Source organism: Pundamilia nyererei, unplaced genomic scaffold (genome assembly GCF_000239375.1).
Source record: "Pundamilia nyererei isolate P.nyererei 1_Seehausen unplaced genomic scaffold, PunNye1.0 scaffold00009, whole genome shotgun sequence".
Lineage (NCBI taxonomy): Eukaryota > Metazoa > Chordata > Actinopteri > Cichliformes > Cichlidae > Pundamilia > Pundamilia nyererei.
Window position 1 is genome coordinate 4,130,082 of NW_005187410.1, and position 24,049 is coordinate 4,154,130.

General features: G+C 38.0%; 4 protein-coding genes across 6 annotated transcripts in view; 3 read left to right on the forward strand and 1 right to left on the reverse strand.

The window, feature by feature from the left end:
- Positions 1–755: 755 nt before the first annotated feature.
- On the forward strand, positions 756–4,236 carry klhl23 (kelch-like family member 23). 2 transcript variants are annotated; one of them, XM_005723455.1, is made up of 4 exons: positions 756–1,073; positions 1,278–2,507; positions 3,453–3,605; positions 3,685–4,236. In XM_005723455.1, exons 2-4 carry the CDS (start codon positions 1,283–1,285, stop codon positions 3,993–3,995), a joined length of 1,689 nt encoding a protein of 562 aa, XP_005723512.1. In that variant the 5' UTR covers positions 756–1,073; positions 1,278–1,282; the 3' UTR covers positions 3,996–4,236. The 2 variants fall into 2 exon arrangements, with proteins under 2 accessions (XP_005723512.1, XP_013763777.1); XM_013908323.1 differs by lacking the exon at positions 756–1,073 and having other exon boundaries at positions 1,242–2,507.
- Positions 4,237–6,279: 2,043 nt separating this feature from the next.
- Positions 6,280–15,440, forward strand: ssb (small RNA binding exonuclease protection factor La). Its single transcript, XM_005723457.1, has 12 exons — positions 6,280–6,406; positions 8,275–8,341; positions 8,429–8,532; positions 10,151–10,325; positions 10,582–10,689; positions 10,795–10,898; positions 12,459–12,530; positions 12,622–12,664; positions 12,763–12,903; positions 13,414–13,600; positions 13,730–13,837; positions 14,926–15,440. The coding sequence occupies exons 2-12, from the start codon at positions 8,282–8,284 to the stop codon at positions 15,003–15,005; spliced, it is 1,182 nt and encodes a 393-aa protein (XP_005723514.1). The 5' UTR covers positions 6,280–6,406; positions 8,275–8,281; the 3' UTR covers positions 15,006–15,440.
- Positions 15,080–17,188, reverse strand: mettl5 (methyltransferase 5, N6-adenosine). The gene is made up of 7 exons (XM_005723456.2): positions 16,924–17,188; positions 16,734–16,848; positions 16,459–16,643; positions 15,858–15,940; positions 15,635–15,686; positions 15,504–15,553; positions 15,080–15,145 (listed from the first exon to the last, which is right to left on the reverse strand). The coding sequence occupies exons 1-7, from the start codon at positions 17,021–17,023 to the stop codon at positions 15,104–15,106; spliced, it is 627 nt and encodes a 208-aa protein (XP_005723513.1). The 5' UTR covers positions 17,024–17,188; the 3' UTR covers positions 15,080–15,103.
- Positions 17,189–18,558: 1,370 nt separating this feature from the next.
- Positions 18,559–24,049, forward strand: part of ubr3 (ubiquitin protein ligase E3 component n-recognin 3) — a 35,619-nt gene continuing 30,128 nt past the window's right edge. For both annotated transcript variants that reach the window (XM_005723458.1, XM_013908363.1), the window contains exons 1-8: positions 18,559–19,050; positions 20,421–20,560; positions 20,844–20,996; positions 21,183–21,338; positions 21,697–21,737; positions 21,969–22,035; positions 22,117–22,247; positions 23,502–23,730. In XM_005723458.1, the coding sequence (XP_005723515.1) occupies positions 18,617–19,050; positions 20,421–20,560; positions 20,844–20,996; positions 21,183–21,338; positions 21,697–21,737; positions 21,969–22,035; positions 22,117–22,247; positions 23,502–23,730 (1,351 nt within the window). In that variant the 5' untranslated portion in view covers positions 18,559–18,616. The remainder of the gene's footprint in view (positions 19,051–20,420; positions 20,561–20,843; positions 20,997–21,182; positions 21,339–21,696; positions 21,738–21,968; positions 22,036–22,116; positions 22,248–23,501; positions 23,731–24,049) is intronic.

A 24,049-nucleotide genomic window follows, 5' to 3' on the forward strand; every position in this document is an offset into this window, starting at 1 on the left:
ACTCCCACTAGGTTTATATCTGGGACTCTCCACCATTTGACCTTAGAACTGAAGAAGCTTCTCGGATGAGAGGTGAAACGTCTTCAAGTAACTTAAAGAAGTCCAGACGCTTTTCTTTGCAAGCCCCTTTGACGATAAAATAAATTCATGAATAAAATCCTTCATTGGACTAAAAAGAAAAGAAACAGCATGTCTCACGGAAGGTAACTTTTTTATGAACATTTATGCAAAACAGTTGCCAGTCAAATCTCTGTCACTTAGCCATTAAGTTATGTATTGAGTCCAGTCTGCACCGCTGTCCCCTTTAATTCAGCATTAAGCGTTAAACTCTCAGGTAACAGCAGTGACCTTCCTCTCTGTTGCTTTGTAAACCCAGGCGGCTTGTTATGGGGCACAAAAAACAATCTGTCTTTTAAAAAAAGGTTTTACAAAGGCTCTGTTATTACTAGTTCTAATGCAGTAATGTTGTTTCATTATATATGATTTGCTGAGATTAACACATATTCCGTCTCTGCAGCCCTGTGCTGTTAATCCTCGTTAGGATTAGCTAAAGCCTTTACCGCACTCGAATTGGGTTCAGAATACCATGGCAACGCCAAGAATGGTGAACACATGAATGGACCAGTGCAATGACTTCTTCTTCGTCGTCGTCTTCCCTTTCTGCTTCTTGCGCCCTAGTAAAAAGCGACGCTCATTTGTATACTATTTGTATTCTGTTTGCGCCTGCTGGGTGCACAGAAAATGTGCCGTTCGTGAGCGCGTCACGAGACTGTGGATGGATGGAGGTTATATTTAGACTCTGAGAGAAAACGGTGGGGTTGGGTGATTCCTCTGAAGGAGTTTTGTCAAGGACCCGCTGTTTGAGACTACAGAGCAGAGGAGAGGAGAAGAGAGGAGGAGGAGGAGGGGGTTATGGACGCTGCGCACAAATACCAAAATAGGATCGAGCTGCCTGCCTGCGACTGTCCTGCGTGAGCTAAATTGAGGCTCATGTGTGGTGGAGACGGGAGAGCTTGAGGACAGTGTGGAAGGAGAGACAGAAAAAAAAAGCTCGAGTCATTCATGGAAATAGGGTGAGTGGTAGTCAAGCAGTGTGTCTGCTTGGATACATGGATTAAAGCGTAAATGCGAAGACTCTTCTATGACCAGTCACACTGCAATTAATTATAAATGGGAATGTGACGCCTCGGTATTGCTTTGATGTTCGCCAGCCCACTGTGTGTGTGTGTGTGTTTGGCTTACATTAGACACATACTTTCTCCATCTCTCTTTTCTAGATATCATGTCACATAAACAAGCCGAAATCTACACATATGACTTCTGTGATGGTGACCATCCGGCAGAGCTCCTGGATGCGCTCAGGCACTTCTACATTAGCGGACTGTTTACCGATGTCGCTCTGCAGTGTGGCGAGTCGGGACAGGTGTTTCACTGCCACAAGGCGCTGCTGTCAGCCCGCAGCTCCTATTTCAAAGTCATGTTCACAGCTGACATGAAGGAGAGATCAAACAGCGTCATCAAACTGAGCGGCATAGACTACGGGGTGCTGGGTGCTCTGGTGGACTATGTGTACACTGCTCAGGTGTGCATCACTGAGAGCAACGTACAGAGCCTGCTGGAGGCTGCAGACCTGCTGCAGTTCGTTCCTGTGAAGCAAGCATGTGAGGAGTTTCTCATTCGCCTCCTGGATGTGGACAACTGCCTGGGCATGCACGCTTTCGCTGAGCTGCACCTGTGCCCTGGGCTGGAGAGGGAGGCACGCAGAGTGATGCTGAGCAGGTTCCCGGAGCTCATTCAGCAGGAGGAGTTTCTAGAGCTGCACCCTGAGAAGATGAGAGAAGTCTTGGCTGTACAGAGCCTCACTGTGCAGAAAGATGAAGTGTTGATAGATGCTCTCGCCACATGGGTGAACCATGACTTAGATAATCGCATGCACCACGTTTCAATTATGCTACATTCCATCCATCTGGATCTGGATGAGATTTACTTTAAGACCACGTTAGACGTGTATAGACAATACTTAAAGAAGAATGATGGGAAATTGAAATCTATAATCATCCAGGCTTTAAGGTCAAATGGAAAAGAGATACCTGCGGCTAGAAAAATGTCTGCCAACATGTATATCATTGGAGGGTACTATTGGCACCCCCTTTGTGAAGTCCACATCTGGGATCCTATCAGCAACACATGGGTGCAAGGAAAGGACATGCCCAACCATGCAAGAGAGAGCTACAGCGTCAGTTTACTTGGTGCAAACATCTATGTGACAGGTGGCTACAAGACAAACACTGTTGAGGCCCTGGACACTGTTTCAATTTATAACTGTGACTGTGATGAATGGACTGAGGGCTGCCCCATGATTACAGCCAGGTACTACCATTGCTCTGTGGCGTTGCACGGCTGCATCTATGCCATCGGAGGCTACCGGGGAGGAGCTCCAGAACGAGACACCGAATTTTATGATCCGTTAAAAAAGAAATGGTTCCCTGTGGCCAAAATGATCCAAGGTATGCTGAAATACTGGGATTGTGTTATCTCCAGGGCTGAAATGATGAGCAGGATATGAATAAATGAAGGCAGAGGAAGCAGTTTCACCACAAGGTCCATTTATTGGAGTTGTATGAGTTCTTTATGGGCTTCTTATAGGATGAAAAGCTGTTGTTTAAAACACGTGGTCATAATACCATCTGCTAATGAAGATCATGTGATTTTTGACTGAAAGCTCCTGAGCAGTTCATACATGGAACTTGTTGTTTCTCAGTTCAAGAATGAGCATTAAAATCAAATGTCATTATATGTTTTTTTTAAACAGTATCATTGACAATCATTTATGTGACTCATACCATTTACGGTAGCAGCTATTTATTATATGTTCTGCACAGAACAACAAGCCGACAGAGTTCACATTAAGAATTGTATCCACCACCCAAAGGGAGCGAGCAGGCAGCTAACATTACAGCTCAACAGAAGGAGACACCATTAATGTTTAGATAGTGTCACACTGTTGCAAACTCATGCTTTTCAGCATGGTTAGATGAACTGTGGGGGTATAGCTTAGCAAATAATAGAGTAGTTCATAACTGAAACTGCTTGAAACAAGGTTTGCAGATTTTTGAATGACTAGGCTTTTTCCAAACAGTGCTTTGATAACCAGATGTCAAGTGCCAGTTATTTCCATTTTATTAAGGAAAAACCAGAATCTGATAGAGCTGATATCTACTAATCTGAACAACTCACACCAAAATGATCCAGATGGATAAATGGCACTACAGGCCAGAGGAAAAACATGTAATTTTGATTTTGGGTGAACTGTCCCTTTGCACTGTGCATATATATATATATAACTTTGTATGAATGAAGTGATAAAACACATACTTAAGGTATCATCTTTTTTATGTGATAGACAGTTTGGACTGTTCAAGTGATGCTTATGATCTCTGTTTTCTTTGAAGGTGTAGGAAATGCTACTGCGTGTGTAATGGGAGATAAAATCTATGTAACTGGAGGTCATTATGGCTACAGAGGAAGCTGCACCTATGAAAAAACACAGGTGTACAAACCAGATGTCAACGAGTGGAGCATCATTACAATAAGTCCCCATCCAGGTATGCATGCTAAAGCAGACCAAACAGAAGCATGAGTATATTAAATGCTGTTTTCTAAGGTGAACTCCTCTCATTTCAGAGTACGGGCTGTGTTCTGTGTCTCTCAACAACAAGCTGTATGTGGTGGGTGGACAGACGACAATTGCCGACTGCTACAACACAGAGAGAGACGAGTGGAGACCGATATCGGTGATGAAGGAGAGGAGGATGGAGTGTGGGGCCGTGGTAATAAATGGTTGTATTTACGTAACAGGTGGATACTCGTACTCCAAAGGGACTTACCTTCAAAGCATCGAGAAATATAACCCTGAGCTGGACTCGTGGGAGATAGTGGGGACTCTCCCCAGCCCGACCAGGTCACATGGCTGTATTTGTGTTTATGGTGTTTAGTGACACAAATTTTTGTTTACTGATTATTTTGTGCCAAATGGATCTAACAGTGACTCCACTGAAGAGAGCTAATATTCCACACTTCATATTTATCTCACAGCATGTCAGCCTGCAGATCCTTTAGGAAGCTATTTGCCAAACTGTGAATATAGTGATGAATACCAGCTTTTCATACAAAACTCAGGGGCCTCATGTTGAGCGTTTTTTGTTTGTTTGATTGTTTGTTTAAAATAGACTGAAAAGAAATGCAAAAAAAGAGAAGATGACATTTTATAATCTAATAAGTATTATTTAAAAATCACACTACAAATAGACTTTTATTAGTAGAGATGTACTAGGTTGTACCTTGATTAAATAAAGTACTAAAATGCTAATAAAGTTCTGTTTGAGTTCAGTGAATTTTATGGACTTAAGAAATTTATTTGGCACTTCATTTGTTATATCTGTTAAACTGTTTGGTAACACAAATATTAAATAACCAGTCACATAGCAGCAACTCATTGCATTTAAGCACGTAAACATGTTCAAGATGATCCTGTGAAGTTCAAACTGAATGGGGATGAAAGGTGATTTAAGTAACTTTGAATGGTTGAGGGTTGTTGGCATTTCACAAACTGCTAATCTACTGGGTTTTTCCCAGATAGCTATCTCTAGGGTTTACAGAGAGAAGATGTCCAGTGAGTGGCAGTTCGCAAGTTGAAATAACTGATCCAAGACAGAATGACCAGACTGCTTTGAGCTGATAGGAAGGCAACAGTAACTCAAATAACCACTTAAAGCGGGGCTAACTTGGCAGCAGAAGACCAGACTGCGTGCCACCCCTGTCAGCTAAGAACAGGAAACAGGCTACAGTACAAACAGACTCACCAAAATTTGAACAATACAAGACTGAAAAATGCTGATGAGTCTTGATTTCTGCTGCAACATTTGGATGAAAGGAATTCGGCAAAAACAACATGAAAGCACAGCTCCATCCTGCCTTGTAACAAAGGTTCAGGATTAGGGTCTTACAGTATGGGGAATATTGTTTTGGCACACTTTCAACTTCTTAGTAGCAACTGAACATTGTTTATTCACCACAGCCTTCCTGAGTATTGTTGCAGACCATGTCCATCCCTTTATGACCACAGTCTACCCATCTTCTGATGGCTGCTTCCGGCAGGATAACACTCCATGTCACAAAACTGAAAAACTGGTTTACTGACATGACAGTGAGCTCACTGTATTCAAATGGGCCTCCACAGTCACCTCCACAGTATTTTATTCTTTTGTTTTCTTTATCTCATCCTATTCCATTGTTTTTATTAATTTTTGTTGCTGTAACTTTGCACTGTTCACTTTCTGCTGTGACACAACAAATTTCCCACGTGTGGGACTAATAAAGGTTTATCTTATCTTATCTTAAATTCAAATAATTAAAAGAAGACAAGCTACATTACATTTTTTAAAAGTTGATATCAAAAGAGAAAAATACTGATAATAATAACAGTCTTTTCCCAAACTTAGGTGGGTGATATTTACGTCACACATACAACAATAAAAATACAATGTAGATGTCTCCCAAAACAAAGTCAGGAAAGAGGCAAAATTATTTTAAGCTAATGAAATGTCAGCCTTGATAAAAGTCTGACCTTTCTTACAACAATCGGTGCAACTGAAGTCCTACTATAATTGTTTTTAAAAGGTACACACATCAATAAAAAACAACCTGATAAATACGAAAAACAAAAACTTTAAAATGACACATAAAAACTAAACGCCGTGATTAGAATCACAGCGGCATCTTGTGGTTGTGATATATCATCGCAGTTTATAATCCAGGTATCAAACTTACACACTGTTCGCGTAAATACGTGACTTAGCAAAAACAAAAAACAAACAAAAATTCTATTTTTAAGCGCAAATATGAAAAGCATAAGAATGTTTAACAGGTATAGGAACATGTAAAAAGAATACTGAAGGTTTTGGATACATTTGTAGTCTTACGTTATTTTTATTTCAGGCTTGGGAATCTTCCTGTGTTTGAAAAACAAATGCACATCGATCAGTTTGCTTAAACTTTTAAATAAGAAGGTAATGTCTTGTGATTTTAAAGTGCACTCTGGCTAAGTTTGAATTAAATTAATGTAAACATTGTGCACTGATAAATTAAGTTTCTTAATTTTAATTTTCTGATTACCCAAATATGTACTAGAGCAAATAATTCCAAAGCATTAGCACGTATACATAATGAAAAAGACCAAATTTCTTGTTGTTCTGCTGCAGGGATCAAGCACAAGGGAGCTTGCGCGAACATGAGTCTTTTTTGGCCCTTGGTGGGCTCCGTAGCACGCAGTTCCACAACGTGCGAGCAGTGAAGTGGGGACTGTTGGTTTGAACAGCTTAAACTGCTTCTAGCTGCGACTTATTATGTAAGTGTAACTTTTTACGATTGTGAAAACAATTTTTAAGGCTTTTTATGTTACCCAGGAAGTGTTTTATAACGTTACTAAAGAACAGAGTGGATTTTCTTCCAGCAGGTTTAAACAGCGTGCTGCAGCTAGAATAGTGTTAGCAGAGTAGCGGTGACTACTTTAATTTACCTACAAAAAAAAGTAATTCACGCACTAACAAATCACGTAATTTAGTAAAACGTGTACTGATAGCTTGGATAGACAAATGAGAAGCTGCTTTTGTTGTGTTGACGCCAAGCATGGCCCGTGTACTAAAAGAGCTAAGCTAACAAGTTAGCCGTGGAGCTAGATGAGCCCGTAGTTAATTATGGTGACTGAAACACGTCGGTTTAGTCCTGCAATGTACTACAACTCACAATTTTAGGTTTAGGTTCCCTTTTGTAAGATTTAAAACTGGGCATCTATCTGAAGGCGTGTATCTAAATGTAAATATATAGCAACTAAATGTTATTTAATAGTGCATATAACTGTTTAACTGCATTAAGTTATTACTTTGGTTATTATAATTAAGTCTTAAAGATGGTTCCTGTATGGCCTTGCAGATAATTTACAAAAACTCAGACAACAGCAAGGCCTCATACCAGCGTTTAATAATATGACAACGTGGCCAATAGCTAATCATGTTTTTTCCCTAGTTCGTTTTGCTTGTATGTTGTTTTTCAGTTTTGGGTTTTATTTATTTATTTATTTTGCTTTGTGTTGTTTGTTTTTTCCGATTTCTTTATACTCTTCCTCGTGCTGTATTTGAACTTTCAGCCAGCACAACATTGATCAATGTCGGCTAGGGAGGTTCGTAAATATTATTTGGTTTGCGGATAAGCTGATGTCAAGCAACATCCCTAGAAAATGGCCACATAGCTGCGCTGTCCTCAATATAGCAAAGGGGAATGGAACTTTCTGTGTTTACAAACATAAAATATCAACATATAATAATTCTAAGGGTGAAAAAGCCCATTTCCCATTAACGTGGTTCAGGCTGCCTAGGCCTGGCAGTTTTTTGTTTTTAGTCATTTTATACCTTCTGTTTAAAACAGTTGACTCTTTGAGTACTAAAGTCTAATATTTGTTAGAACAACCTGTTGTATAAATTTAATCTTTGCCATGTTTTAGATTGTTTAGATTTTTGATTTCACAGGTTGTCATACAAGTGTTTTTCATGGTTTTTGACCTTCAGATATTTTTACTTGATTCTCAAAAAAATTCATTTCTAACAAATTAAGAGGTACATCAAAAATCAAATGAAATGGAAAATAATGAAAATATTTAAGTGTCATGACTTTGTTTCATTAGTTTAGCTTCTTTTTAAGTGTAATTCATGCAAATTATAAACAAAATTACAAAACCCAATTTAAAAGTTCTTTAAGATTTGTTAAAGAAAAATCATTTTTAATCCAAATTTTATTCCTTTTAATCTTTAATTATTAATGTATTAGTAAAACCAAAATCTTAATATATTTGGCCAATAAGAGTGCATCGTAAATTGTATGTTATCCTATAGGATCTTGTGTGTGTGTGTGTCCAGTCTGTTTTAAAACTTATGACAATCAAGAATTTAGATAAATATTGTGAATGACGTCACCTGCAGTACCTTCACAGCCCAACAGAGGGCTGCGACCCACATGTTGGGAATCTGCCATTAATATAAAATTTACAGTTAATACAAAAAAGCTCCCCGAAAAAAAACATTTCGATTTTTTTGTTTCATATATAACATGGATAAAATCTCTTCTTGTAAGATATTTTTATTTAAATATTTGTTGTAAACATCAGAGAAATCTCTAACTCAGGACGACACCTTTCTTTTTGTTTTGTTTTTTTCTATGCAGAACCAAAATGGCAGAAAGTCAAGAAGAGATGTCTCCACTGGAGGGGAAAGTGGCGCGACAGATCGAGGTATTTCCAATTTAAAGTTTAAACTCATAATTTGGTATTTACCAGGTAAAACTGGTCCTGATTTGGCTGTAAATGATTCCTACTCAGTACTACTTTGGCGATCACAATCTTCCAAGAGACCGGTTTCTCAAAGAGCAGCTGCAGGTCGATGATGGCTGGGTGACTTTGGAGACGATGCTTAAATTCAACAGGTTTGTTTATTTCTCTTTAATGCTTTCCGTGTCAAATAATTACTGTATTTATTTTATTTTAGTCTCTATTTTTGGCTTTCATTTATTTACCTATGCTTTTTGTTTATTGAGATTTTAAGGGGGGGAACTCTACTCTGAAGTATATAAGTGGGGTTTAAAAGTCCAGGCGCTATCTTCAGTTTGTTCATCTTTAGATTACTATTCAGTACTACTGATGTACTTACTTGTGTTTACTGATTGATGAGAAGTCTCTTTAACTTAAGATTTTTAGCTGATTGCATTGTGTATTTATAAATGTCATCATCTGAGGTCTCTAACTAAACTTAGGACTGAATTTTAGATGCACTTTTTAAGATGTTGTTTGACATTACGAGACGCTGCACTAAAATCTACTTTGTAAATTTGTTAATTAAAATTCTTTCACTGTGAAATTGTATATACCTGTGGGGTATATTTGTTGGTTGCTTATATTAGACACTTTTTATTACAGATTAACTAAATACTATGCTTATCACAACTCGGCATTAAACACTGTGCTTACCTTTTGTGCAGTGCAGTTCTAACACTGCTTTATCTGCTGAAATATGAGCACAGAAAACTGGCCATAAAGCCTGCTAAAGCACAGAAATTAGCCACAGAAAATTAATAAATGAAAGCTGACACATGATGTAAAATGCTCTGACAATTTCTGCTAGTGTGTCCTATCAAGTCCCACGTTTTGTCATCCTCTAGAGGTTGTAGTTTTGGATATTTTGGATGTTGGTGTATATATGTGTGTGAGGATCTTTAAATGCAGCATGCGAGTGCAGCTAATAGGAGGAGACAGTGCCTGTGGCTGTAGTGAATGCTAGTTTCAATGTGCGTTCACATTGTGGTTACTGCATTGTTGAAGTGGCTTTATTCTCTTCACCACACCTGTAATGACTAAAGGAGGTGTGATTGAGGGCTGACAGTAATTGGCAATTAACTAGCTTAATACCAGTATATTATTTATTATATTTATTGTTGTGAAAAACAGCCTTTTATGGACTGCAGTTCTATTCCACTTAGTGTAAAAATACTAGCACAACATGACATACTGAAGCTGCAGTAACAACCTTCAGTCCACAAGGACAAGGGTAGGCTTTTGAGTATAGCTGTTTGGGGTGGGTGTGCTGGGCAAGAAAAGGAGGATAGTGATGACTAATCGGTGTGTTTGGACCCTTTCTATGATTCATGATGGGCAGGATGAGATGAGAGCATGCTCTCATGCTGTGCCTCAGGTTCACTTGTTAGCAGTCAGGTCACAAGTGGCCACAGCAAGGGCAAATTAACACAGCAGGAGGAATCCATTCCTGTAATCCCTTTATTAAAGTGTATATTTAGAATGTAATGTAGTGTGTGAGTCAGCAAATTACATTCTAATTGAGCTTTATTACCGTACTTGAAATGGGAGTGCCCACCCCACTCACATACATAACATGACCAGGCTGAGAGAATTCAAAGAGGGACAATTAGATAAGCTGCAGGGTCTTCTCCCTTATAATGCAGATGAATGCATGCATCATTAATGTTAACACACAGCCCTACAGCCGCCTGTAGCTGAGTGTTTGTTGAAAGATTTGCATTCTTTTCATAGGTTGAAGTCTTTAACCACAGACAGCAGCGTCCTCATTGCAGCTCTGGAGAAGTCAAAGACTGGTCTCTTGGAAATCAGTGAAGACAAGACAAAGATCAGGAGGTCTCCCAGCAAGCCCTTACCCGAACAGGACGATGAATACAAGGATGCACTTAAACACAAATCTGTATACATGGTAAGTTTTTTTTTAGTTTTTTTAGTTTTTTTTTAACTGTATGCAAATGCTTTGAGAATGCGTAAATATTTGTTTGTGCTCACAGTGGCATTCAGACAACTTTTATTTTTTTCAAACTAATGCAGCGTAATGCAACAGTGCAATACATCTTTAGCCTACCCACACTCTTATAAATTGTGTAGACAAAATCACAATTATTCTCCACCTTGATTGTATTCCTACTGTTTTCCCTACATTTTGTTTTTTCCTCATCTAGAAAGGTTTCCCTCTTGAAACATCCCTGGATGAGATTCAGGAGTGGCTGAATGGCAAAGGCTCGGTAGTAAACATTCAGATGAGGAGAAACCTGCAAAGGCAGTTCAAGGTATGGGAAACAGAACTTGAGATGTATATAATTTAAATTTTTTATTTTTTTTTTCAATTTTAAGAGACCTTCTCTTATATAATTTTTGTATTTCTGTCTTTTCAGGGATCTGTGTTTATCTGTTTTGACACTGAAGAGTCAGCCAAGCTGTTTCTAGAACGCACGGATATAAAATCATTCAAAGACAACGAGATGCTTGTGTTATCAAGGTAGGCTGTGATGCTTTTTAGGCACTAGCTAGCAGCTATCAATGGTGTCAGTGATTTAATAAAGAATTCCCTGATTTAAGAGGTGTGGCAGATGTGTCATATATGTACTTTGATGCCTTTAAATCGGATGAAGTAGCTTGCATAACTTCTATTTTTTTTTATTTTTAAATCTTTTAAATTGAACAAAGAAACTGAACTGTTTTGTGTGTTGGGCCAATATAGACTTACAGGCCCATCGTACTTGACCTTGTGAACAGTGTGACAGCACATCTGCTGATGATGTTTCAGCTTGCTGTGCACTTCCCGGCATGGAGCCTGTAAAGTTTTTACCAGCATTTAAATGATATTAGTAGAGAAGCCGAGAGAATCAGAGATTACACAGGGTTTTTTTTTTTTTTTTGGTGAATCATACAAAACTACTATATCCTAGAAGAAAAATACAGGTGGTATTTCTGGGATACAGAGGATAGAAAACAGCTGTAACAAAGTTTTACAATTATACTAAACTACATACATATATCTGGATGATAGAGGTGGGAATCACCATACATCCCACGATACGATATTATCACAATACTTAACGCACGATATGATATTATTGCGATTTTTTTTAAAAAATTTATTTATTTATTTATTTATTTTTAATATTTTGCAATATTCAGATTCTGTACATAAAGTTAAACTTTATCAATATTCATTTTGTCTAATATCAAAGTCTCGCACTCAGTCTTTCTCTCATTTCAGTCAGTTTTATTGTTGACAAAGTGAACGGTTTGTATTACAGTCTAGTCCAACTTAACTGAATACAACCATCTGGTACAATTATAGCTATTCTGAACCAAGCAATTTATGAAAACTATGCAGCCCCTTCAGCAACTGAAGAATTTGAAAGTAAATTAAAACAAAATATAAATTTACATCAAATAAAAAAGTTTTAAACTTAATTAAAATAAAACATGTTCTTAAATTAAAATAAGTAAACTGTCATGTTTATTGCTGCCAAAAAAAAGTTAAACACATTTGGACAGTGAAGGAATGTCAGGATTCTTGCTCAGAAAAAGGATCAACATGCTCTGAGCACAAAAACCTTTTTTGTAACAAAATATCGATTTCTGCTGTCCCTGTATCGATACATTATTAGCAAACAAAATATCACGATACTACACAGTATCGATTTTTTCCCCCACCCCTGCTTTTCGTTCGATCATGTCGGTTTTAACAAGTAAATGTTTCCCGGCATGGAGCCTGTAAAGTTTTTACCAGCATTTAAATGATATTAGTAGAGAAGCCGAGAGAATCAGAGATTACACAGGGTTTTTTTTTTTTTTTTTGGTGAATCATACAAAACTACTATATCCTAGAAGAAAAATACAGGTGGTATTTCTGGGATACAGAGGATAGAAAACAGCTGTAACAAAGTTTTACAATTATACTAAACTACATACATATATCTGGATGAGATGCATTTTTTTTTAACTGGGGTTTTGCAAACCTTTGAATTTCTGTGTGAAACAATGTAATTGATCAGCTCTTTTTTTTTTTTTTTTTTTTTTTTTCCAGGGAAGCCTACCATGCCAAGAAGGTAGAAGAGAGAAAACAGTTTAAAGCAGAGACAAAAGCAAAAGTTAAACAGTGAGTACATATTCTTTAGTATCTTTAATCATAAAACTGGATTTTACACTTTGTGAAAAATAACCTTCCTACTTCTGTCTTTTTTATTCAGGGAAAAGGAACAACAGCAGAAACACGCAGAGAAAAAAGAAATGGTAAGCGCTCCAAGTGTTTGTGAGCTTATTCTGCTAATGAACGCACCACTTAAAGAATAAATAGGCTTTGTAATGATGTTTTCTCATTTTACTTGCAGGATCTGCTTTTGGATGAGCAGTCAGGACGTTTACTGAAGTTTTCAGGAGAGCTTGAAGGTGTTTCAAGAGAAGACTTCCATGAATTGTTCTCTGGCATCGAACACATAAAGTGGGTTGACTTCACAAGAGGGGCCAAAGAGGTATGTTCTCCATCTGTTTCTTCATACATGTGGTATAACCTTATCTACTTACATCATTTACTTGTGTAATTCAATTCAACCTGTTTTAATTGTAACCATTTGTTTTGTGTGTTTGTGTTTTTATATTTGTGCGGGTTGGGGACATCTGGTGAAATTGTGTCCTTGCAAGAGAGACGAGATGTCTGGGGTTGTTTAGACTAGTGGGGTGATGAATGATAATATCCACATCTGTGGTAATTATAGGAAATTTCCAAGGACAGAAAGCAGTTTTCATTGACAGTACAGAGAGATTTTGTCTCTTGGAGAAAGGGGGTGATGTCTTCCTCAGGTTTCTAATGTTTGCATGACAATAAAAAGACTGATAAACCAGAAAACTGAAGTCAGGTTTACAGACTTTTTTTCCACAACACAACATGGTGGCATGACTCAGGATTGAAAATGAGTAGAGCTGTTTCATTTCAAAGAAATACTATTTGTTTAAATATTTTATTTTTTTCTCCTCCTGATAAGGGCACCCTTCTGTTTGACGGGAAAGCACAGGAAGCGTTAGATAAAGCCAAAAAAGAACACGGAGAGGAACTGAAAATCAACGACAACACTGTCACATGGCAGCTGCTTGAAGGAGATGAGGAGAAGGATGTGATGAAGAAGATAATAGAAGCTCAACAAGGATCATTCAGCAGGTGCAGAGGCAGAGGTGAGATGCATTTCCATGTTGTTTAACATTGTTGACTGCATTGGAATGTAATCAGTTAATGTCAATAAAGATACAGTTCCACAGTGTCATCTATATGATTTAGTAAGGTAGTCTTGTCTGTCGTAAAAGGTGGAAGAGGAAGAAGAGGCCGACGGGGAAGAGGTGGCAGAGATCAAGGCAGAACTCAGTACCAAGGAAAAAAGATGAAGTTTGAAAGCGATGATCACCATGAGGAGGGTAAGTTCAAAATCATTTAGCGCTTTTAGTTCATTCAACTCAAAAATTTCATATCCTATTCATTTTCAGTTCCTAATGGAGTCCCCCAGGGATCTATCCTGGGCCCTCTTTTATTTGTCATCTGTTTCCCATTTGTCATTTTTCTAACAGTTAAACTCATGCAGATGAAGACACAACATTGCTGCCACCCTTTCCCTCCCTTTGATAGCAGATCTCACGTGAAAAACAGAAAACAAAGTAGTGATATATACTCACGATATACACTAAACTATAGATGTGTAAGACAATGGGCCACTATATAGAGTCAACATAAAATAATCATGAATCCATTTCGCAGGCTTACATATTCTCAACATAAATAATGAATGGTTGCCAGGAAGCATAGAATTTTCCAGCACACCCTCTGATGGTGAACTTAATCTTCTCTAGATGAATGTGGCTCACCACGTCTCTGATCCACTGGCCAAATGTTGGGGGCCAAGGATCCTTATTTTCTATAAACTTAATATCAGTTTCCGTTGTTATGTTGATGACATTCAACTCTACCGGTCTACTAAACCTACTGCTGTCATCCCACCCACTGTCCTCTGTGTTTACCTCCAGAAAATCAAATCCTTGCAATTTTCTCAAATTAAATTGATAAAATAGAGGTTCTCCTCATTGGCACCAAATCCACTGTCTAAATGTAACAGTTTCTCCTTTCCTTCTGGTCCAGACTCTGGGTGTCATGCTTAATAATAGGTTTTCTTTTCAAGCACACTCGCCTCCATCCATCTCTTTTTACCTGACTGTACTGCCATCCTTGGTCACACCTCGGTTAGGACCCACCTACTGTAGCTCTTTTTGGTCTTTCTCTCAACTTGTTCATAAACGTCAATTGTTACAGACTTCTGCTGCTTGCATCATCACCAGAACTCAGTCACATCACACCTGCCCTTCAAAAGCTCCATCGCCTTCTGCTAAAATATTGCACTTCAATATTCTGCTTCAAAATGTAGTCTTGGGAACATATTGTTGTAGTCTGTGTTAAGATTATTTCTTATCTAATTTGTATTTTCTTTTTTGTTTGTGTTTTTTCCCTTTAACAGCTGCACCTATAAAGAGAGAACGGGAAGATCCCGATTATGGTCCTGCAGCAAAAGTTATCAAAACTGAAAATGGATCTTAGTTATGACTTAAAATCAGTTTTTCTTTAATGAAAACGTTTATTACAAACAGTGAAAATGGAAAATACAGAGACAACTTGAGTCCATTCCAGTGAAAGCTTCAAGCGTTGGAAAATCGTAGGAAGTCCACCTGGATGTCAACCTGGAGAAATATGTTCAAAGCATCATTTTGCAGCCTTTTATGTCCCCGAATACTGTGCCTCTTATATTATTTGTGTACCCATCTTTCTCTTTTGAAGATGTTTTGCATTGCATTCACCGTAAACCTTTTCACTATAATTTAATTTCACCAGGAGATTTTAGTTTATTTTACAAGACCTGTGTGACATCTAGAATGTGTGTGGAGTTAGTTTTCCTACATTGACTGATTGAAAATATCTTCTTTGCTAATTTGTTGTTTGCATATGTGGACTGCAAATAAATCATTTACCAAAAAATGGGGGAAATCTGTCCTGTGTCACATTTAGCTGGAGAACATGTACTGTCTGATGTAATCTTACCGATTTCTTTTTGTGGAACTTGTAAGATGCTGGCAGGTCATATCGCAGTTCTTTAATAAAAGTATTTAGTGAATATTTGAATATTTTAATAATAGAAGAGAAAAAAAAAAGATTGGCCTTATTTTTCTTACCTGCTATGACTTCCATCTTTACTCCCCAGTCATTTGCCTTCTTTTGTATGTGCTGCAATGGGATCATAAAAAACAGATTAGGCATCACAACATTCATACTGTAGATAGAGATGTGAGTTTTGGCTTCATATTTAATGGTCAAATTGATAAATTAACTGCTAAGTAAGATGTAAAAGATCAGCTTTCAGAGACCTGAGAGACTGTCAGGGGCTGGTGAACTTACTTCTCGTGTTGACGTTTTATGAAGTGAGTAAACGGCTGTCTTTGCCATGGTTAAAGCAGCTCGGAGGAACTTCATGTCCATACCTTAAACAAAACAGAACAATAAGTAACGGGCTGTATGAAGGGTTAAAGGGATGCTCCTGTGACTACAAATGCACAGCCTGCCCAAACAGATGTGACAAATTAGGCAGCTGGTGAGTGGACGCTCAGGTGGACAAAACTGTCGTCACTGCCTGTCTGTGGCCCAAAATGGTTTAAAAGAAATAAAGAAGCATGTTTTGGGGCTAGTTGGTTCATTCTAAACTTCATGGACTGATCAGCTACTTGTGGACACACACGCAGTAGTGAGGTTTTAAACAGTCAGCGCTCCACAGCTGGACACGTGAAGAGAGTAGTGTGCACATATAATTGCAACAGTAAAGAACTGTGTGCAAACGACAAGTTGCCGCTAATCCTTACTACCATAACATAAACACATTATTTCTTTGAGTCATTTTGCATTTTGTTAGGCTGGGAGGCTTAAGTCTCTAGTGCTTCAGTTATAAGAGAATTTTCAAAATTAGTAAAGAAAGAAACCGTTCAAATTTAAGGCATGCGCTCACCTTGGTTGTGTTTTGTCCCAAATGGTGGATTCATTATGACAGTGTCAAACTTTTCAGCGTACGCCTCTGGCTCCAGACGACACATGTCACACTGGATCAAATCCACGTTAGAAATCTCAAACTCCTCTGCGTTTCTTCTGAATATGTCCAGAGCGTCATCGTCAATATCGAAGCCGACGCACAAACTGCAGAAAGGAGAAAAAAAGATAGATACAGCGCAGAGAATAGACTACAGTAAGCCACGGCTATGTTAAACTTATAAACAATGCTCTCACCCTGCGTCAAGCATCGCAGCTCCGATGCTGAGGACTCCACAGCCACATCCCAGGTCTGCTACGAGTTTACCCTCAATGTCATCAAACGTACTCTGGATTGTGTAGAGCATACATGCTGGGGGGGGGGGGATGATGAATACAAAATATGTGCTGTTACACGCTCAACTGATCGTCACTGTTACCGTCATACCTGCAATGTGAGCACTGGTTGGATACTGCTCAAGAAGGATTTTTGGCTCTTCAAATGTGTCCACCTGCTGCAGACAGCTTTCTAATTCCTTCAGTTTCATCGCTTAAGATGTCCCAACTTTGCGTGCAACAGTGGGTTAATTTAAATTTCCTTCTTTAGTTTAAATCACATTGAGAGGATAATTTGAGCCATGATTTCTACTGAAGCTAAGAAGTTCCACGGGGTAAGCAGCTGTGCACGTCAACCAAAACAATCCGACGATAAACCGTGGTAGCGCACATGTTCCTACCCGCGAATGGTGTTTATGACACTAATAATAATATTAGTGATTAAATTAATGATGACAATATTGTTAAACCGTTTTACAAAAAAAAATAAAATTAGTTTAATATCCACACTTTTATAATAATCTGTCATTTCCCTTTGTTATCAAAAATTTACAATGTTTAAAAAAAAAAATACATATTTTTTGCTACATAGACACGCAGATTGCTCTGTGCGGACAGTTACTCTATGTGCTTTTTGTTATCTGCACATGTAGTATTTTATTATTATTAGTAGTAGTAGTAGTATCTTCTTTTGATTACACAAAAGATAATCTGCCTCTATCTCCTTCTACCTCCAGTATCCTGTTCTGTCACCCCAACCATCTGAATGTTCTCCTTTACTACATGAATCCACTCTTTGAATCCTCTCTGCGGTCTTCATCTTTTATCCATTATCCCTTCTCTACACATGTCCAAACCATCTCTCTATTTTGCTATTCCGGTCACAGTGAAAACCTCAGCTCTGACAACTCTAGCTCGCTCTCCTTCACTTCTCTTGTGCACTGTCCATTGTTTTGGATGGTTGACCCTAAGTATTTAAACCCTTCTGTCTTCAGTACCTCCAGTCCTTGGAGCTTCATTCTTACACCTATGTCCCTCTCATTCACACGTGTTCTGTCTTGCTTCTACTTCTTTTATTCATCTTCTCTCTAGAGCAGGCCTCCACCTCTCCACCCTCTCTTCCACCTGCTCAATACTCTCACTATAGATCACGATGTATTCTGCAAACGTCATGGTCCATGAAGAGTCCCGACCACTGGAAACAAGCAGGGGCAGTTCTCACCATCTCACTGTCATCATACATGTCCTGCACCACCCTTGCAAAGTTTTCTACCACTCCTTACCTTCTCATGTCGTATCAAAATTGAACATATATTAACATAACATAACAATATATTATATTATATTATATTAAATTATATTATATTATATTATATTATATTATATTATATTATATTATATTATATTATATTATATGTACCTTACGTCTTATTGCTTAAAGCTAATTTATGTGATAGATATTTTTTACACACTTAGATTTTTGTTAGTTCTTGCGATTTTTTTTTTGTTTTTCCCCTCTCCTATTAGATGTGTCTACAAAAAATAAAAAGAATGCTGATAAAGATTCAAAAACTCAACCCCCACAAAAAAATAACGAAAAGAAAAGAAATCCCTAAATTCCAATACTAGGTTTAAGTAGGTCAAATACTGTGTAGATTTATTTCCAGTACATGAAGTACAACGAGCGGAAATTACTTCAGGAAATTCTCTAGCCAACAACGACGTAATCAGCCGTATCGCGAGAAAACCCGAGAACATGGAAACAAGACAACAAAAATAAATTTGTGGACAACAAGCCAGAGTGCATGATGGCGGCGTCGCTGCTACGCCGGGACAAGAAAGCCACTGCCGCCCACTTGAAGGCAGACTTAAACCGGACTGACAATAGCTCCGGAGTCCGGCAACTACAGGAGCTTCTTGACGCTGTACTGAATCCCGAAAAACCAGCGGCGGACGGAGAAGCTCTTGACTGGTGTAAATGTCTGATTGCAGGAGGCGAAGGTTTCGATGAGTTCTGCAAAACGGTGCGCTCCTATGACAACGCGACTCTGTGCGGCTTGGTTTGGACGGCTAATTTCGTGGCATATCGATGCCGGACCTGTGGCATCTCTCCGTGCATGTCGTTGTGTGCTGAGTGCTTCAATAACGGAGACCACACGGGCCATGATTTCAACATGTTCCGGAGCCAGGCTGGTGGGGCCTGTGACTGTGGAGACAGTAATGTCATGCGAGAGAGTGGGTAAGTCCGAGCTAGCTAACCCGGCTATGCTAACCGGCGCAGCCAGTGACATTTTCTCATGTGTGTTGTCAATGACAGTTTCCATATACATTTATGAGATGCTGTTGCAGGCGGACAACATTTTTCAATCTAGCGATACTCCTGTCATTTATAAATACAACCCACGGGCTAAGGGTTACCTAGGCTAGCTAAACTCCAACGATCATACTGGGAGGTGTAGCTACAGGTTTCCGTGTACCTCTGTCTGTGGCTCTTTAGATATGGTGTGGTCTCCTTTCTGCTGTCAAAGTCTGAATGATCGTTAAGTAAGTGTCATCATTTTTTCTTAATGTTTAAACAGCGACTGTCTCTGTTACTCTCTGACTCATCATATCTCTGTTCTTGATTACAGTTTCCTCCTAATCATAAAACTTAATTTCCACTCGCGGTTTAGATAAAATAATGTAGTAAACTATTAGCCTGCTTCCAGAGTTGGCCTGATTATCATGAGATGATAATTTAGTTTGTTACGTGGAAAGCAAAATACTGGGTAACTGAGTAAAAACCTATATAGAGATTCAGCATGCAAGAGTCTTTACTGCTATTAAGTAAGCATAACGAAATTATAGTTATTGTCCCTCAAATGGTACATAAAGTGTACTTATACTGACACACACACACACACACATACTAATACATATGTGAACATATACATACTTGTGCATAAATTATATAGAAACGTATGTCATTTTGGATGATGTAAAGAGTAAGATTGGACTACATCTTTATAAATATGTGATGTATATATCAGGGTTGTAAATATGTGGAATTGAGCAGTAATGCACTTTACATGCGTTATTTACAGATTATGAAATCTCTATAAACAGATTATATGAATGTAGATACATAATTCTAAGTGTTATGAACAGATGATCATTTTTAAAAAAATATTACAGTCTTATGATCTTCAATAACAAATTATTCATATGTTAGACTATGTTTTTGTGTCATACTGATTCATTAGCTCATAAAATTTGTGTATGGATATTTAATGATGTATGAGAAAGAGGTGTGGTAGTGTGTGGGCTGCTGTGAATAACCCTTTAGTTCCCACTTCAATCAACCATTATTACCCAAAGCCCAATCCAGTAAATATCACAACAATATATTCATGAAATAAACCAAAAGGAAAACTCTTCTGCTCAGACCTCTGGGCTGTTTCAGAAGCTGAATGCAAATTGTACTCAATTTCTACCTGATAATTAAAACATGCTAACAGTTTCTTGACCAACTTTATCTTCTTTTAGTGCACATGAAGGAACAGCAGGAGCGGTCAAATGTACCTTTCTGTGTGACACTGTTTTAAAAAAACATTTCCTTTCCCCTGACAGGTTTTGTCGAAGGCATCGGTTGAGAACTGGGGAAAATATCCCCTTAATTCCCAGAGACCTGCTCTTGATGTCTGAGATGGTTCTTCCCCGCTTTATCCTGTGTATCATACAGTATCTGAGAGATGGATATGTTGAACCAGGTGAAAACAGTCATAACAGACACATGAAGTACAATACTTATTAACCAATGTAAACTGAACCTGTAACTTTAATGTGTGGTTGTCACCAATTAAAGGTACAACACCAGACACTTTCATTCGCTTTAACTTCAGTGGTTTACATCTGATATGATATTATATAAGATGGAAAACATGAGCTGCTGTGCAAGCCTTATACAAGTGTTATACAACTATTTACACGTAGAGTTACTTTCACTGAGTGCTGGGTCTCACGGGTCTCACATCTCTTATCTTATTTTACCAGACACCTCAACTGAGAGAGATCTACAGAAAGTCCTGCAACAGCTGGAGCCTCAGATCTCCTTCCTTGAGGAGCTTACAAAGATGGGAGGAGCAATGAGGACTGTGCTGACAAAAATCTTGACCAATCAGCAGGCATTCAAGGAGCTGAGCATGGGTAAATATCCAGCTTAGGGTTTGGGCTCAATTAACAGAGCATTACCACTGATTTTTTTTTTTTTTTTTTTTTGTAATTTTAGGTCAGAAATGTACTAATTGTGAAAAATATTTTACTTGATATATGTGAACCAAAAAAAAAAAAAGAAATTAGAAGGTTTTCTTGCTCACTGCTTAACTGTTGCAGGCCAAGAGGAGAATTTGTATGCTAAGAAGAACTATGACAAGTATTTGTCAGCACTGAAGAATTCAGGTCTGGTATCAGTGGAGGAAAAAGGCCAGAGTGCTGCTGCTGATGTTGGTGTTGGGGCTGAAGGAGGTGCAGGCGCGATGGTCCTGTTAGGTAAGATGACATGTTTTTTTTGTTTTTTTTTCTTTCAATAATCATCCATCTGCTTCACATCTTTAAGATAAAAAGAAAAAAATCATAATACTCTCCATTTGTTATTAATTATTATTTTTATTTGAATACGTTTTAGTATTGTAAACGAGTCCACATTCCTATAAACATATATTAGATTCTTTTTCTACCAAGTTTTATATACATTACACATGCAGTACTTTTTAAAAATGTATAAATAAATGCACGTACAGTGAATAAGAGACCAAACATTTCATAAATAAGTTTGTTGGTGCTATAATAACAGGTGACATATGTTCTAACTGTTGCTAAATAGTAATTAGTCCATTTGTTTTGTTAGGAAACAGCGGACCAGGGAGTCCAGACGAGCAATGTAAAGAGGTATGTTAAACTAATGCTTAAAATGACACTGACCTGATAATGAATGTGTGTTATTTTAAGTAATACGTTTTTTTAATTCCTCTTTTTATAAAACTGGTAAAGCCATATCACTGACCTGTGCAACATTAATGTTGTTTCTAATTTATGCTCAGTCAAAAAATGCTCAGTTGATGCCTTAATGAAAATTTGCAGACTTCTTGAAATTTATGTTGTTTTGTGTTTTCTTCCAAGGAGGATCAAGATGGAGGACAGTCTGTTGGTCAGAGGAAGAGGGTTAAGCTGAGTAGCAGTACCAAAGGTGCATGAAAAGAAAGGCATTCACACTAATGTCTGAACTGAGCTGAACTGTGTATTCATTATGTCTCTTTATTGTCCTCAGACCCTTGTATTATTGAATCTCTGAAGCATAAATGCTTCCTGGAAGAGTTGCTGTTTTGGACAATAAAATACGAGTTTCCTCAGAAGATGGTCACCTTCTTATTAAACATGTTGCCAGATCAAGATTACAAGGTATTTTCTTTTCCAATTTTTCATGTGCAAAAATTAATGCCGCATACCACCTTTCAGATGCCTGTCTGATCTTAATTTTAACCTCCTAAGACCCAAACTCTTCCACGGCATGCATTTTTAATTTCTCTTTGATATTTGGGCATATTGGGACCCGATGAATGTAAAAACAAAGAATTACCAGCTTTTTTTTTTTTTTTTTTACCTGATTTTTGTTTCTTAGAAAAATAAGAGCCACATATGAGGATATTCGTTTAAAATTTCGATAGAACAGTAGCAGTATAATGTCCTTGTAAGTGGATATCAGGCTCTCAGAAAAATTAAGTATTTTGGTCTACAAGGGCCTTGAAATGTGATGTCCACATATGTGGACGCCAGGTCCTTGGAGGTTAAAGGATTCCTTCCTATGACATGGTGCAGACCAGGAGCAGTTATACAGCTCACAGGCTAAAAGTGGTCCACAAAGGCCTCCAAAGGGTGTCATTTCGTTTGGCTTCGTTCTGCACCAGAAAGCTGTTTGCATGTCATTGAGAACAAATTAGAGATGGGAATTATCGTCATCATCTTCTTGCTGACGAACGCATTAACCACAACCTGCTGCATGACACCAAAGTGGTATTGTTAAGCCAAGGACCTGCACCCACACGTTTACAACAGTGGTGTTTCTTTATGAGTTTACAGCAACTGAATGTGGAACAACTGACGCATTGTTGAAATCGCACAAGACATTTCAGACTTTTTTTTTTTTTTTTTTTTTAAATAGATGGTTTATTAAATTCTTATTGCATCTCAGTATTTTTGTCCTTTCAAAACTACTCTAGTGAATGATTTACAGGAAAAAAAATCCTTTTTGAGCTTAGACCTTGGTGCAACTTCCTCCCCTCCTTCCTCCTCCGTTAAAGCCAGCTTTCTTCTGATTGGTTGCCCTTCGTAAACAGAAGGTTTGAACACCAGAGAAGTGCGGTCACAGCCTGAAATAACCGTATTATGGATATCTGGTCCCAGTTACACCATACACAGCCTGAAATTGGAATGTTTCAGTTGTTTAAAGCTTGAGCTGGGATTACATGCACATATTTGAAATTATGTTTCCTGTGTTTAATATAAGAATCTTACCTTCTGTGCTTTGGGATTCATGCATGGCCTTTTCATCATGCCTTTTCAATATCAAACTGGGCTTAAAAAAGCTCAGTATGTATGAGTTTTTGAAGGCAAGCCTTAATCGTGTTATGGGCTTCTTGTCTTTCTCTCTGGCAGATCACCTTTACAAAAACATTTGTCCAACATTACGCTTTCATCATGAAAACGCTGATGAAAAGCCACGAGTCGGATACGATGTCCAACCGCATCGTGCACATTAGTGTGCAGCTGTTCAGCAACGAGGAGCTGGCTCGACATGTCACAGAGGAGTGTCAGCTGCTGGACATCATGGTCACAGTCCTCCTGTACATGATGGAGAGTTGCCTTATTAAAAGTGAGCTTCAGGGTAAGTCGGCCAGTTTGCTCACTATTTTGATAAATGCTCACTCGGGTTGTATTATTAAACATGAGAAGGTTTTTTTTGTTTTCTTTTTTTAAATGGTATTTTCCAGGTTATTCATTGTTGATATTTTTGTCTTGAACTTATTAATAAAACTGAAATTTGGATTTAAATGGTTTTATATGCACCTGGTCAAAAGATCCATCATGACACAAATAATGGATGGCATTAGCTGCCTTTTTTATGTCTAATTGTGCAAATCTGTTACATGAAGCCACTGAGTTTTCTAAAGCAATAATTAAATATAAATGCTTCCTAAAGAACA